General features: G+C 40.7%; 1 protein-coding gene and 2 long non-coding RNA genes across 3 annotated transcripts; 1 reads left to right on the top strand and 2 right to left on the bottom strand.

Moving 5' to 3' along the window:
- Positions 1-1,698: 1,698 nt before the first annotated feature.
- On the bottom strand, positions 1,699-3,612 carry LOC143742573 (uncharacterized). Its single transcript, XR_013205488.1, has 3 exons — positions 3,400-3,612; positions 3,124-3,251; positions 1,699-1,827 (listed from the first exon to the last, which is right to left on the bottom strand). It is a non-coding gene; the product is annotated as an uncharacterized LOC143742573 (long non-coding RNA).
- Positions 3,613-4,286: 674 nt separating this feature from the next.
- LOC143742383 (general transcription factor II-I repeat domain-containing protein 2B-like) lies at positions 4,287-8,338 on the top strand. Its single transcript, XM_077235242.1, has 4 exons — positions 4,287-4,309; positions 4,778-5,280; positions 6,766-6,817; positions 7,402-8,338. Exons 1-4 carry the CDS (start codon positions 4,287-4,289, stop codon positions 8,336-8,338), a joined length of 1,515 nt encoding a protein of 504 aa, XP_077091357.1.
- Positions 8,339-14,584: 6,246 nt separating this feature from the next.
- On the bottom strand, positions 14,585-15,756 carry LOC143742539 (uncharacterized). Its single transcript, XR_013205454.1, has 3 exons — positions 15,665-15,756; positions 15,522-15,579; positions 14,585-15,366 (listed from the first exon to the last, which is right to left on the bottom strand). It is a non-coding gene; the product is annotated as an uncharacterized LOC143742539 (long non-coding RNA).
- Positions 15,757-15,988: the final 232 nt, after the last annotated feature.

The following is a 15,988-nucleotide window of genomic DNA, read 5'->3' as shown; positions in this document are numbered from 1 at the left end:
ATTTAATCATTTAGCAGACGCTTCTATCCAAAGCGACCTACAAATGAGGAGAGCAATAGAAGCAGTTGACTAACAATAGAAAAACAATATGCAAGTGCTATGACCCTTCCCAGTTTAGTCTATTTTAAAATAGATATAGATGAGAAGAGTAAATAAAGTGTTACTTTTAGATTAACTTGATCCACTAATGCTATTTTAGATTATCAAAGTGATTACTATTAAATGTAATAAATTACATTACAATTCAATGTAAACTGTTTGGGAATTTGTAACCAATAAGTCAATTGTTGATTCTCAGAATAGTGTCACATCCCCTTACAAACTGTCAAAGACACATAGAGAATCTATAACCTGAATCTGTTTCAATTTAATTTATATAGCACCAATTCATAACAAAAGTGATCTCACAGCACTTCACCAAAAGAGTAGGTCTTGACCGTAGTCTTTATAATATTATTAACAACTGAGACCCAACGATTCCCACCATGAGCAGGCACTAGGCGACCGAGGCAAGGAAAACTTCCTTTTAAGAGGTAGAAACCTCGAGCAGAACCATGTCTCAGGGTGGGCGGCCGTCTGCCTCGACCGGTTGGGGTGAAGGGACAGAGATGCAATGCTTTACAAAATGTAGACCTGTATTATTCTTTAGTTAAAGGCTAACTCAACCCCTGGTCAGAAAACCCCTGTTTTTTTTTCATTAACTAAAAAAAGTTGTTTTAGGGTTTAGTTACCCTTTAACTTATTTTCCCCACTTTGCATAGAGTGAAATGGTGTGCCAAAACACAAGTGGAGAGACAACCACTGTTATGTCACTTATTTCAAATGAAATCTCCTTAGCAGCTTTTAAAATGGCTTCCAATTGGTTCCTTCCATAAAAGGATGGCTTCTTAGGGTACAAAAGTGCCCTTCTCAGCAACTTTTATGGCCATGCCCTGATTCACCAGGGACTGGTAAGGGCGCCTTCCAGTACAATCTAGCCTCCCCTGAAAGACACGGGCACACATTACACAATGTTACACAGTAGGACAATTGTGACTCTCCCCTCCTCTTGATAGCCAGTGTGCAGGCTGCAAACAGTCATTTTGGTAAGGTGTCATAATCCTATGGTTGTATGGGTAGATTAGATAACCTAATATACCTTCATGAATCCATGGCATTATTTTCAAATGAAAAAGTAATTTATCAAGATAAGCAGTTTCTTTACATCAGTCTTAAAAAGTGTTTGAACATATGCTTACTATATTTTTGGTTGAACAGATCTAGCACTTTTCCCAACAGCACATTGACTTCATCTTTGGTACTGGGTGTTGCAGCTGAGGAGCTGGCTACTGATGTAACAACAGACAACAATTAATATCATAAAACTGTATTATGTATATTTGCACTATTACAGGGCTGAGCCCATTTCTGTGGATTTACATATAACCAATATTACATTTGAAATGCAGTGCAAAGTTGTTCACGGTGTCCATTGAGTCAAGGAAATCAGTGGCTCCTTTGCTGCTCAGTTCATGTCACATGCAGGTTGAAGCAGATAGGATGCAGGATACTCCGGCAACTCTGGAGCCCATGGGATGATCATCCTTTGTGGCCTTGCCCAGGGACCCAGGCCCGACCTTTATGACAGTGGGCATATAGCCCCCCAAAAAAAATTCTTGGGGGGAGCTAGTCGTTTGTAGGCTAAGAGGGATTCTGGGGTGAGCTTGGCGGCTGAAGGGTCTATCTGGGGTGAGCTCGGGGACGGGAGACTGGAGATTCAGCCGTGGCGGCGGACATCTTGACCGAGGGCTCTGGCGTGGCAGCGGACATCTTGACCGAGGGCCCAAACTGGAAAAACTGAGTCAAACACCAAACGTGACATTATACACTTCTAAGCTGGACTTTTGGCGGTCAAATGACAAAATGGTCGTTTAGACACCCAAAGCCTGGACACTTTTACAATATTTAGATAAACAAGACAACCACAAAAATAGTAAATAATTGATTATACACAAAATAGACAAAACTTACGTTTAAAAATCAAACGTACACTGAAGAAACAACTCTTAAAGGATTAGTTCCCTTTAAAATGAAAATTAGCCCATGATTTACTCACCTTCAAGCCATCCTAGGTGTATATGACTTGTGAGTTTGTGTAAGAAAAATATTCATATTTAACACTTTACAAAGTAAAATTCTAGCTTCCAGCCAAACGCAGTCTACTTGTCCCTAATTTGCAACTTTCGAAATTCATGACGTCAGAAGTAGCGTAGTGCATCATGGCATAGCGTAAAAATCAGCAGTACGTCGCATTACTTGCATATGTTGCGCTTAACACTTAAGTGGACTCCGTATGTTCGTTTGGATGGAAGCTAGTTATTTTTCTTACACAAACTCATCGTTTTGCTTCAGAAGGCCTTTATTAACCCACTGGAGCCGTTTGGAGGTCGTTCACGATGGATGGATGCACGTTTTTGAGTTTCAATCTGTTTGTTGCAATCTACTACCATTATAAAACTTGGAAGAGCCAGAATATTTTTTAATTTAATTCCGATTGTATTCGTCTGAAAAAAGAAAGTCATATACACCTAGGATGGCTTGAGGGTGACTAAATCATGGGCTAATTTTCATTTGAAAGTGAATTATTCCTTTAACAGGACTAGGCAATATATGAAAACAGTGTTGTCACAGGTGGCAAATAAGTGGTCAGGGACCACCAGTGTTACATTAACTATGTATAGTTAATGTAACACTGGTGGTCCCTGACCACTTATTTGTGGTCAGGGACAAGCTGCACTTACATAGAGTCTTGGACAGATTGTCTCTGTACGAATGTACTTGAAAAAAAAGTTAAGTTTTCAGTGGCTCTATTTTTTAGATAGCATTAGGTGTGGTTCACTTGGGTTGTGAAACCCATTTCTCTGTAACAGCTCAGTAAAAACAAGATAACGTTTGAAGTAGATGATCTGATTATTCTTTTCAAGACACACAGCAGCCTTACACTGACGAATACAACTTGCGTATGTTAAGTACTTGCCAAATACTATCTTGAAAATATGTTTCACGACCCTTGTAAACCCCTGATGTAAACAGGGCAGCTATGTACAAAAAACCATTTAGCATCCGTTAAATATTGTTTCTCACCTTTGTTTCTGAGAATGTCCCTACAAAAAAAGATTTTATGGCGACAGCTTTCGCGTGTGAACTTTGGCCTTTGATGGCCAGGGCTCAGATGAAGCTTTAAATGACCTTTTGTAATTACCAATCCAGTTCTGAAAGAGAAAAACGAAAAATAACGAAAGAGTATTACACAACTTAAACGGAATGTTAACATAACACTTCATTTATACCAGCAGTACAGCAGAATGACATTTTTATTTGACATGTTGATTGTTAGTGTGGCACTAAAGTAAATCTTACTTCTATGACATGTATGACACTGGTGTCCAAACCAGTTGCTGATGCAGCTCGTGGTATTAAGGGTGAGCCAACATGTGACATTCCCTCCTTAAAAAGGATTTCAAGGTTTCCCTTTGTTCCTCATTAATGTTCGTTCTCTCTTGTTGAATAACAACAAAGAAAGAAAAAGCTAAAAAAAGCTAGTAATAGAAAAAGTAATAAAAAAAGTGTTGAGGGTAAGTGTGGATTTTGCAGATCATACCATCGTTCTCAGACACACTCGCCTAATGCTTCTAGATGAGCAACTGTAAGGCTTACCTCTCTTCAACCTAAAACATAAACAGGGAGAAACTTGCACAATATTTCTTTCTCTAAAGAGCTTGGCACAAAACTTAATTTTGGATTGTTCAACATAGGCATAGAGCAGACCTGGGCATTGTACGCCCCCCGGGCCACATCAGGCCCTCTGGCTGTCCTTGACCAGCCCGCGTGAGGTATTTGGTTAATTAAAGCTGGAGTCCATAACTATTTTTTTGTGTTAAAATTTTAAAAAAATTATACATTGAGCGAGTACATCATGAATCAATTTTCCAAACCGTGTTTTTTGTCTTATCCCGAATCACTATAGTACATCTATAATCAGTGTTTATATTCTGACTATTTTATGCCAGTCGGGTTAACTGCTGCGCAGCTGCAGAGTAGCCCAGTGCCTGCGTGACTCGTCATAGACATGAGAGAAGTAGCTCCGGCTACAATGTTCTTCCGCAAGACACGTGCAGTTCTGTTTATTAACCGCTAGAGTGCCAAAAGTTATTGACTGCTGCTTTAAAAGTCGAGGCAACTGTTGGTTTTTTTTCATGTCAGTCACAGTGGGTGTGATGCACCTTCACTAATATGTGTTCGCGATCATGCAGCACACCTTTCAAGAAATGTGAGTTTGCTGTTAGCCTTGAAATATGTTAGCTAACATTAAAAAAAGAAAGATTGCAGAATGTAGAGTTTTTAACAAGGCATGGACTTCTAAGTATTTATTTACTGAAGTCAAAGGTAAAGCTGTGTGTTTAGTTTGTGGAGAACAGATAGCTGTGCTCAAGGATTACAATTTGAATTGCCAATACGAGACTAAACATGCAGAAAAATACAAGAATTTGACGGACGCAGAGTGGGCACGGACATCTGACGCGTTGCTAGCTAAGTTGCAAAAGCAGCAAGGACTTTTTAACAAGCTTCACGGATCCAGGGATGCAGCAGTCAAGACCAGCTTTGTGATATCCCACAAAATCGCAAAAAACAGTAAGCCATTCTGTGATGGGGAGTTTATCAAAGAATGTTTGGTGGACTCTGCAGCGATAATATGCCCTGAGAAAAAAGACACATTTGCGAATGTGTCCCTCTCCAGGCGAACAGTAACGAGACGAGTCGAGGACATCGCGGGAAATCTGGAGCTTCAGCTGCAAAACAAAGTGGACAATTTTGACTATTTCTCCTTGGCTCTGGACGAGAGCTGTGATGTCCGCGACACAGCCCAATTACTTATCTTTGTACGTGGGATAACGAAAGACTTTGCGATGACGGAGGAGCTGGCAGCTATGCGGTCAATGAAAGAGACCACAACGGGGAGTGATTTGTTCACAGAGGTAAATTTATCCATGGACAAACTGGGACTAAAATGGGACAAACTGACAGGTGTTACAACCGATGGTTGTCCAAATCTGACAGGGAAAAATGTTGGACTTTTGAAGCGGATGCAAGATAAAGTGACTGAAATAAACCCAGAACAGAAATTGAAATTTTTGCATTGCATTATTCACCAGGAGGTGTTGTGCAAGTCAGTGGTAAAAATCAACCATGTTATTGATGTTGATACTAAAATAGTGATCTTCATCAGGGCAAGAGCACTGAATCATAGACTATAAAACCAAACCAATCTCTGTTACCTTAAATTATATGTTTATCTCTGTAAAGCTGCTTTGAAAGAATCTACATTGTTAAAAGCGCTATATAAATGAGGATGACTTGACTTGACTTGACTAGGGCTGAACGATTATGGAAAATAATCTAATTGCGATTTTTTTAACCAATATTGCGATTGCGATTTAATATGCGATTACTTTAAGTTCTTTACCTTCTGTATTAGTCGACAAAGACAAGCAATAAATCATTGTACAGAAGTGATGGGAATCTTTAGGCAGCTCATGATCCGATCTCATTTTTTTCTTATTAATTAATCTTAATAATACTTAAAATATGTATTTAATTAGATGTGTAATTAAAATATATATATATATATATATATATATATATATATATTAATTAAACCAATTACATGTTAAGAATTTTAAATGGACTATAAATTAATATAGCTTCAACATAAAAGCTAGTAAATAAAGAGGAACAAAAAAAAAACATTACAAGCAATAAACAAAGAGTGCTTTCAGTATTTAAAAGTAGGCTGTCGGAACGTTTTCCATTCAAGAGCTGGAGTGATTTTCCCCCTATACGATAAATTGCATTCACACTAATGCACATATCTCTTTTGAAATTGTAAATGTAGTTTGTCCTATTGGTTTAAGATATAACTGACCGTGTTTACATTAATTTCGCGTCAAAAGCATTTTGAGATGCAATTACATTTACCCAATGAGTCGCATGCACGAGCACTCTTCACAAAGCGCGCGTAAGTATTTTAAAATGAAAGCAGCTTTCTCAGTGATTTTCATAATTTTAATATATGAGCCAACTGCATTCCAAAAGACATAATGCCTTTGTGGAGCATTTGTAAGGAAAATTCCGGCGGCCAAGACCGCGCACTGCAAGAGTAACATCAAAGCGGCAAAACCTGTGCAATGAAGCCCGCGACTGTCCTTGTAATTCGCTTATGCCCCGAACTTTATGAAAGCTTATTTTTCGGAAGGTTCGAGCGGTGTCGTGTGTGTGTGTGTGTGTGTGTGTGTGTGTGTGTGTGTGTGTGTGTGTGTGTGTGTGTGTGTGTGTGTGTGTGTGTGTGTGTGTGTGTGTGTGTGTGAGAGAGAGAGAGCGAGAGAGAGAGAGAAATTAGAGGCAAGCAGAATACGGTTGTTTCTAAAGCACGCGCACCGTCATCACGCATGTGTGTTTAAAAACTAAGCTCAGATTAATTTCTGAAATTCTCTGAATCAATCCAGAATTGTTGGCGAGAGAATAAATAACACATACCACATATATAAAAAATAAACTGTTCTTTCCTGTATGCCAGACCTATGCGTAGCGTGCCAAGTTGATTCTTGATTTGCAGACTGCTTTTCTCTCGCGTGTCACATGACCAGTGTAATCGCAGCTTTTGCGGTTACAAAATCGCATTTCATCATATCGCGATATTATCGCAAATGCAATTAATCATTCAGCCCTATCATAGACAGTTTGTTGCACTTTTGGAAGAGTGTGAAAGTGAACATATGGCGCTTTTCCACTACACAGTACCAGCTCGCCTTGGCTCGGCTCGACTCGACTCGACTCGCCTTTGTTTGGTTTTCCACTGTGTAAAAGTTGTACCTGTACCTGCTTTCGGGTACTTTTTTTCGTACCACCTCCGGCGAGGTTCTAAGCGAGCTGAGGCGAGCTAAGGCGATACTAAAATGTGACGTGAAAACAATGCCGACTGCTGATTGGTCAGAGAGAATCGTCACTATTCACTGCGTCATCATTGCACGCGCCAGATGGAGTATCCAGAATAACCCCGCCTTTTTTAAATAGTTTAGCCAGAGATAGTTACTAAACTTACTACTATTATTATGGCAACTCGGAAGAATACGCCGTGGTCAAACGAGGAGGTGCAGACATTCCTTTGTTTGGTTGCCGAAGAGAGGATCCAGCGAGAGCTTGATGGGGCAACGAGGAACGAAAGGCGTCGCTATGACGACCGGGTACTATTTGTGGCGATACTTTCTGCAATGGAAAACGGAACGAAAAGCGAGCCGAGTCGAGGCGAGCCAAGGCGAGTCGAGTCGAGTCGAGCTGGTACTGGTAATGGAAAAGCGCCAATAGTGACATAGGCTACCACACAACTGTCAGATGGCTCAGCCTGGGCAAGGTGCTTAAAAGAGTTTGGGACTTGAGAGCAGAAATTCAGGAGTTTTGTGAGATGAAATGCAGGGACACCCCAGAGCTCTCAGATGCAGACTTTATAGCAGATCTGGCTTTTGGTGTTGATGTGACTGCATTAATGAATGAACTAAATACTAAGCTGCAAGGTAAGGGCCTCTTTGTACATGAAATGTACAGCTTGGTGACAGCTTTCATGAGAAAGTTGAAGTTTCTTTCAAGCCAATTGGAGGGCAACGTTCTTACCCACATGTCAACATTGAAAGAAGTCACACCATCAGCTAATCACCTCCGCAGGTACTCATCCATGTTAGGGGCACTGCATGATGAGTTTTCAAGGCGATTTGAAGACTTCAAAACAGTTGAGGGTGAAATGCACATGATTTCTTCTCCCTTCACTTTCAGTGTGGATAATGCACCCATTGATGTTCAGCTTGAACTCATTGATCTGCAGTCTGATAAACTATTAGCAGAGCACTTTAAGTCAGCGCAAAAGATCCATGCCAATCTTCTCTGTTCGCCCCCTTGCGGCCCCCTGCGCACCTGGGCCCCACCTATTCACCTGAGTATAAATGTTGTGGCCCCACTGTGTGATATGAAGATCAGTTTGATTCAGTATCCTAAGAAAGCATTGAAAAGCATTAAAACATTGACAAATGGCAAGGAAATCAGGATGGCCTCCAGTCCTCCCCAGACGAGAGCAGCAATGGAGGGAGAAGCTTTGCCTGAGATTGGAAGCAGACTTTGCGAGCACAGTCATGCGTGTCAGCAAGGCAGAAAAGGAGAAGACTTTGTTAAAGTTCTCCAAACCTTACTGGCCTCCAATCATTTCTTCAGAGGAAAAAGAGAGAAGGAGACTTTTCAGGGAGAGCCTGGATGAATCTCCTAAAACCACCCCATCCACGAGCAAGCAGTGGCCTCCAAAGATGAAAAGATTGAAAGTGTCAGGTAAGATCTTTAAACTATAAATCAATGTAAAAGAATGAAATCATATCAAATGCAACAAAAGTCTAAAATAACTTTTTTTTTTTGTCTTTACATTTCCTCCATGCGCTTCGCTGGCTGTGCTCCCTTCTCCATCAGCTGTGGCTGAGGCGGCCCTTAAACGGGTGCCGAGGGCCACAGCCTGGAGAAGGAAGAAGAGGGCAAAAGAAGATATAAAGGCCTTAAAGCAAGGGAAAGCCACGGCCAGGAGAAGGGATCCAAGAGGGTTTCCCTGCAGTCTGTGTGGGAAGCCCAAGCGTTTGGAGTTTTGGCACAGCTTCTTCCGTGGCAAAAGCTTCTGTGCCACTTCTGCTGGCAAGACAGCCTCTCAATGGCTGTCTGACCAAAAAAGGATTGCGGCTGAGGACAATGTAACCGATGTGCCTAGGACAACGGCCTGGAGGAGGAAGAAAAAAGAAGAGGCAATTTCCCTAGGCCTGCCCCAGAAAAGGCCAAAAAAGTGCACGCCGATTACTTGCAGTCTCGGCCATCAACCTAAAACGAAGGAGTTTGGGCACTCGCGTGATGGAGGAAAAGCCTTCTCTAGCTCCTATGAGGGTAAAAGTGTGGAACTTTGGCTCGCAGAGCAACGGGCACTTGCAGCTACTTAGTAAAACTTTAATTTAAATCTTTTTTTTTTAATTTAAATCTTTAATTTTAACTTTATTTTAAATCTTTAATTTATCTTTTATCATCTTTGCTTTGTTTTTGTTAACTATTTTTTCTGTTGAAGATTTATTTTAATATTTGTATTTTGTTTGCATTTATCTATTTTTTATCCTTTATCTATTTAATAAATCTTGTATTACATTTAACTTTTTTGTACTCTTTCTACTGTTAATTTGTTTTCTTTTAATATTTGCATTTTGTTTACATTTATATATTTTATTTTTATAGTTCTAGTGTGAACTATTTAATAAATAAAAAAATAAAAATAAAAAAACAGACTGTGTTTGACTCTGAGATGTATTTAGGGAAACATTAGAATGCTAATGAATAATTTAAATAAATAAAAAGCTTCACAAATAAAATAAATGGGTAAGACAATTAACATGAACTTAATGAAGGTAAAAAAAAATTCTAAAATAAATAAGTCTTTTATAACTGTTTAATGACCATTATGAGAGCAAATAAGTGTTCTAAAAAAAGAACAAGCATTTAAGACTATTAATATGACCTTTGTGAAGGGAGACAAGTATTCTGAAATAAAGAAGGACTGTTTCATGGTTTTTAGGAGGGCAAATAAATTTGCAAAAGTAAAAAACAATAATTTAGCAAAATGTACATGACTTTCATGAAGGCAGATAAACCTTAAATAAGGGTTTGATATATTAACATGGCATTTATGAGGCAAATGAATGTTCTGAAATAGAAGAACAGTCATTAAATATTTTTAAATAATTAATAATTATCTATTTTTTATCCTTTATCTATTTAATAAATCTTGTATTACATTTAACTTTTTTGTACTCTTTCTACTGTTAATTTGTTTTGTTTTAATATTTGCATTTTGTTTACATTTATATATTTTATTTTTATAGTTCTAGTGTGAACTATTTAATAAATAAATAAATAAAAATAAAAAAACAGACTGTGTTTGACTCTGAGATGTATTTAGGGAAACATTAGAATGCTAATGAATAATTTAAATAAATAAAAAGCTTCACAAATAAAATAAATGGGTAAGACAATTAACATGAACTTAATGAAGGTAAAAAAAAATTCTAAAATAAATAAGTCTTTTATAACTGTTTAATGACCATTATGAGAGCAAATAAGTGTTCTAAAAAAAGAACAAGCATTTAAGACTATTAATATGACCTTTGTGAAGGGAGACAAGTATTCTGAAATAAAGAAGGACTGTTTCATGGTTTTTAGGAGGGCAAATAAATTTGCAAAAGTAAAAAACAATAATTTAGCAAAATGTACATGACTTTCATGAAGGCAGATAAACCTTAAATAAGGTTTTGATATATTAACATGGCATTTATGAGGCAAATGAATCTTCTGAAATAGAAGAACAGTCATTAAATATTTTTAAATAATTAATAATTAATTTATATGACCGTTATGTAGGCAGATAAACCTTTTGAAATAAAGAACAATAATAATGGAATAAATACATGTTTTTTATTAAATGCAAATAAATATTACTTAATAGAAATAAACAAAGGACATTTACAATATTTACAAATAAATAGTTATTTACAACAAAGAATATTTATAAAGAAAATAGTTATTTACAACAAAGGATATTTACAAATAAATTGGTATTTACAATGAAGGATACTTACAAATAAATTGTTATTTACAATGAAGTATATTTAGAAATAAATTGTTATTTACAACGAAGGATATTTACAAATAAATAGTTATTTACAACGAAGGATATTTACAAATAAATAGTTATTTACAATGAAGGACATTTACAAATAAATAGTTATTTACAATGAAGGATATTTACAAATAAATTGTTATTTACAACGAAGGATATTTACAGATAAATTGTTATTTACAATGAAGGATATTTACAAATAAATTGTTATTTACAACGAAGGATATTTACAGATAAATTGTTATTTACAATGAAGGATATTTACAAATAAATTGTTATTTACAATGAAGGACATTTAAAAATAAATAGTTATTTACAATGAAGGATGTTTACAAATAAATTGTCATTTACAACGAAGGATATTTACAGATAAATTGTTATTTACAATGAAGGATATTTACAAATAAATTGTTATTTACAATAAAGGATGTTTACAAATAAATTATTTACATTTAGGATTTTCTTGATTTCTCTTCTCCTGCAGCCACTCTTCTACAGTCTTTCCCTCTGCTGTGGCACAGAAGAAGAAGCTGCCCACCCTGGTGTGCCCAAACTCTTTTTTTTTTGCTGCCCACATCGACTGCATGTGTAATCTTTTCTTTCACGTTTCTGTGGAGGGGGCAGCCCTTGCTTCTGGGCTAAAAACTCTTCAGCCTTCCTCTTCCTCCACAAAGTTGTTCTGCTCAAAGATGGAGCAGAGAGTGACGCCGGCGGTGGAGCAGAGAGTGACGCCGGCAGTGGAGCAGAGAGTGACGCCGGCGGTAGAGCAGACAGGGCGGGTGCTGATGCGGGGGGAGGATGTCGTGCCCACGTCGTACTGCCTGACCTGACAGGTCAGGGTTAACAACAAAGGGGAAAGGTGGAAGTGCTGATTGAGGTGCAGCGGGCACTGACGTCTTCTGTTTGGCTACAGGAAGAAGGGTGTTAGACACCATGCGGATCTGAGAAAAGGGCACACTCAGAGCCAGCACGTCTGCTTCCAGCTTCTTCCTGTAGTTGTTGTACCTGTTTAAAATGGCACAATTAATAGGATGAACAGAATATGAGAATTGTAAAATTCCTTTTATAGCTGGCTTTAAAAAGAAACTACTTACCAGACAGAAAGCGTCCGCTGATTGAACTCGAACAGCTGAATCCTTGCCCGTCCCCTCAGAGCTGGGCAATTCCCCACCAGCCTCCGTATGGCCTGGTAGTCGTGTAGAACGGCAGCCCAGCGGTTCAATGAAACGCCCCACTTCACCTTCCCCACTGGATGAATGGAGCAAAGCTCCAGACATACTGCATCTACAATTCGACTAAAATTGGGCCATTGCGCAGGGCCCGACCCCTGCCCCAGCGCACACCTGTAAAATAAAATAGGGAATTATTAAGCATAAAGTCATTTACATTATTAAAGCTCTGTGTGCAAATATTTAACTTACCGCTTCAGGCTCTCCTTACAATGACAGGTGGAGGTTTTTGAGTGGGTGGCCTTGAACCTGCCTTTTAAGAGTCTCTCCTTGTGTCTCGGCGGATAGGAAACACCTTTTTTGTCACTGTCCGGCCGTATGTCCCACAGCCGAACAATGTCAGTGGCTTCCCTATCTGAGACACAAGGCTTTTCTCTCAGCTCGACGAGGTACCTGGCCAGGTCCACCACTCTGTCAAAACCTGGTGTCCCGTCTGGTCCTCTGCACACCTAACAAGAAGGAAGAAGAAATTAGTGGATGGATAAAAAAAAGTCCTCCATATGATGGCATGGAAAGGGATGCCTGCATGCATACATACATCTTCTTGGGGCTCAGCAGGCAGGTCCTGGGAGGACTGAGAGGGTGACGCTGAATCCTGAGACAAGCGTACAGCTTCCCGGGTGGACACTAAGGAAAGAGGGGAGATGGTGTGGTCCTGCTCCTCTGCCTCATCCCCAAATCCCTCATCTTCTGCCTCCCCCAAGTCATCTGAGATTCTATCTGGGGCATCTGGGTCCCGCCCAAAGTCCTCCCTGAACTCCCAGGACTGCTGCGAGCACAGGTACTCCACCCCGATGAGCTCGCCTGACAAAATAAAATTAAATTGAAAACAAGGTTTTAAAACAGACACCTGTGCATTACAAAGAAAACAACAAAGCATGGCATTATAGACACATACCCGTGTACTGTCCTGGCTTTGAATAGTCTTGTACAAGACTACAGCCAAGAAGACACTGACTGAGATCATTGAGGCTGTGCTGGAACGAGGCACTGTCGCAGCGCAGGGACGACGGGCCCTCATCCATTACGGTAGCAGCAGAAGTGCGGTCCTCGTTCCACCGCTCCAAACCCTCAAGCAGATAAGCCTGGAACTTTTCCAGGTTAGCACTTGTTCCTGATTAAAAAACAAACAAACATTAACACTAATTTACAATTACAAAAGAGATGAAACAGACCATCACAAAAAAAACACATTGAGGTGATTGTGTGTAATCTTACCGGGTATGAAGCGGTTGAGGTGGCTGTGGAAGGACTCCAGGGAAGTGGAACCCCGAGCACAGCGGTAGACAGGAAGTATGAACCCTCCCTTTGTCGTACTTCCTGTCTGGGTGTACAGCTGCACAACAGGGGGGTCCTGGATGCAGGGAAGATGGCGTCTTTGGGTCGAGCGTCCATCCTCTCCTGGTCCACCAAGGGGATGCCCATGGTTTCCCTGGCGTCCTTGAAGGCCTCCAGCAAATCACCGATCAGCTGCTCTGTCTCCTCCACGCCACGTGTGCAGCGTCGACAGTGCAGCGCCAACTGTCTGGAGGTGAGCCTGCTGGTTAGCTGGTCATCAGTGAGGCCTCTGATGCCCTGCTGTTGCTCCAGCTCCCTCATTCTTTTGCCTCCCCCAGCAGAGCCACATCTCCCTTGTTCCAGACAAAAATGCAGGCGGAGAGCTTCGCCATGAACAGACCGTAGAGCGGGTGGCTGTCAGTGTGCAGACCGGCGGCGAAGCGCCGCATGAAGTGCCACACATCAAGACGTACCACCACGTCACTCCAGCCGCTGAACATGGCACCTGCTCTGGAGGTGCCCACAGAAGAGCAGCAGTCTCTGTCCACATAAAGGAGTGTAGGGGGAGTGACTCCAGGCGCCTCGTACCTTTTCACCAGGCCTGTGGTCATGGGCAGCAGTCCCTGACCCTCATGTGAGGTGAGCACAGACATGAGGACCTGTCCGTGCTCATTGCCCACATTGGTGACCCAGGCTGCGGTCCCAGCTGCAGATCCCGCCAGTTTTTTGGCCACCTATTGTTGGAAAACAGAAAATTCAGTACAGATAACCTAAAAAATATTTATATACACCTGTACATACACATTTGGGTATATCTAATATTTGATTAATATGTTACCTTTTTTGTTGAGTCCATCTTCAGGATGGACCCAAAGACAGAGGTGACCCTGGCTTTGAGCTCACCATAGCGGGACAGGATATCCTCTGCGTGGACAGAGAGGAGCCACTTGGCGGTTGGTACAGGCGGCTTGGGTGGTGGAGGTGAGATGGGCTGTGTGGTGGTGCCCTGGAACTGGTGACACACGGAGAGATATTGCAGGGACCTCTCCATCCATTCCTCACTATGCTGTTAAAACAGGTTGTGATACAGCATAGAGACGCTGTTGCCGAGAGATCGCTCCCTGATCAACTTTGCCACATGTGTGACCCGAGCGTGGCTGACTCCGGACCGAATCGACTACGCCACCTGGTGCCTCTCACACCAAGATTTATGTATATTTATACTTAACTGTGGAATCTCTAACATAAGGCAAACAGGTTCGTGGTTATGCACCCAAGATGAAACTATATAGAGACATGCTTTGCGTACAAAAGGTAACAATGCTTTATTGAGCCATCATATAAAAAATAAAATCATCAACAGCATCAGCATCATCCCATGGGCATGGGAAGTACAAGCGGAGAGGCTTGACCGCAAACGAGGAAGACCCAGACTGGTGTTGGCTGTTACCAGCAATGATATATGAATTAATAGAAAAATGTTGGTTTGCTGTCAGGGTAGGTTACTTGTCCAGAAATAGTGTGGAACTCACCAACCGTGCTCTGAACTCTGATGCCTAAAGTCAACCACACACACACATACATGGGCACCACCATGCAAATAGTGATTCAATCAATATATAGTGAAGTGCAGTTTACCAATATAATACACCGTGCGCAAAGACGGACCCAGGAACCTCTCGTGAACAGCCCCCTGGTACTCTGGCGGGTAAAGACAGAAAAGTTATTATCGCCAGCAGAATAGTTTCAGTTGGACCAGATCCTAAAATGCTGGAACAGCCAACACCGCCTCAATCGAGCGGAACAGCGGGTGGAAATCACCGCTGCGCAACTCAACAAACAAAACGAAGAAAAATATAAAAAAACAAAACTAATAATACACGTAATTTAGGCAAGGCAAAGCAGCAGGAACAGTCTGCATAGAAACACAGCAGCATTAAAGTTAGTACTTGACATACCCATACATAAATGGTCACGTAAGATACAAAACATTCCACTTTTCTTTTACCTCGATGTAGCGCATCAAATGACCCGGTGGAAAAACCGGCCTTGCACTGGTCTTCCAGAATCCTACAATCACCACTGTTACATAAAACATATTCCTTAAATGTGTTTCTATTAAAAAAAGAGTAACAATCATTGCATCGAGACTCAGAAAATACAATCGGTCTCAATCCACATGTATTCACAGCTATTAGTCCTAGATCATCGGTTATATTCACACAATAACCATTTACCTTTTAGGTATCACTTCTGGCTTTATATACCGCTACCAGCGGGTGCCTTGCCCAGGACCTACGTGCGAAGTACATTCGTTACAATACATATCATGTCCCGACAATGATGTGCACATTATAATATTAAAAAACAAGACACACACAATTACCTTCGGCAGTAACCAACGTGACTACCCGGAAGCGTCTGGCAATCGGTCTCACCCCTTAGTTGTATACGCGAACCACTTCCACGATAACAAACAGTATGGTTGTCCGGACACTAGGATTCTCTCTTTGTCCGACTGTGACAACCTATTTCATAGACACTGACTTAGTTACCAATGAATGGTTAGCCACCCAGCGGCTACTAGCCACCGTGACGTCAGTGGACTACCGTAGCTGCAGAGGGACAAACTTCACCCGGACAGTAGCTAATCTGCCGGTTACACATGCATATCACAAGAGAACCTGTTAAAACACACAGACAA

This window comes from Siphateles boraxobius, unplaced genomic scaffold, assembly GCF_051911475.1.
Source record: "Siphateles boraxobius isolate OS27281-9 unplaced genomic scaffold, OSU_SipBor_1 19, whole genome shotgun sequence".
NCBI lineage: Eukaryota > Metazoa > Chordata > Actinopteri > Cypriniformes > Leuciscidae > Siphateles > Siphateles boraxobius.
The sequence above is the reverse complement of the archived record's forward strand: the minus strand, read 5'-3'. Positions and strand labels throughout refer to the sequence as shown.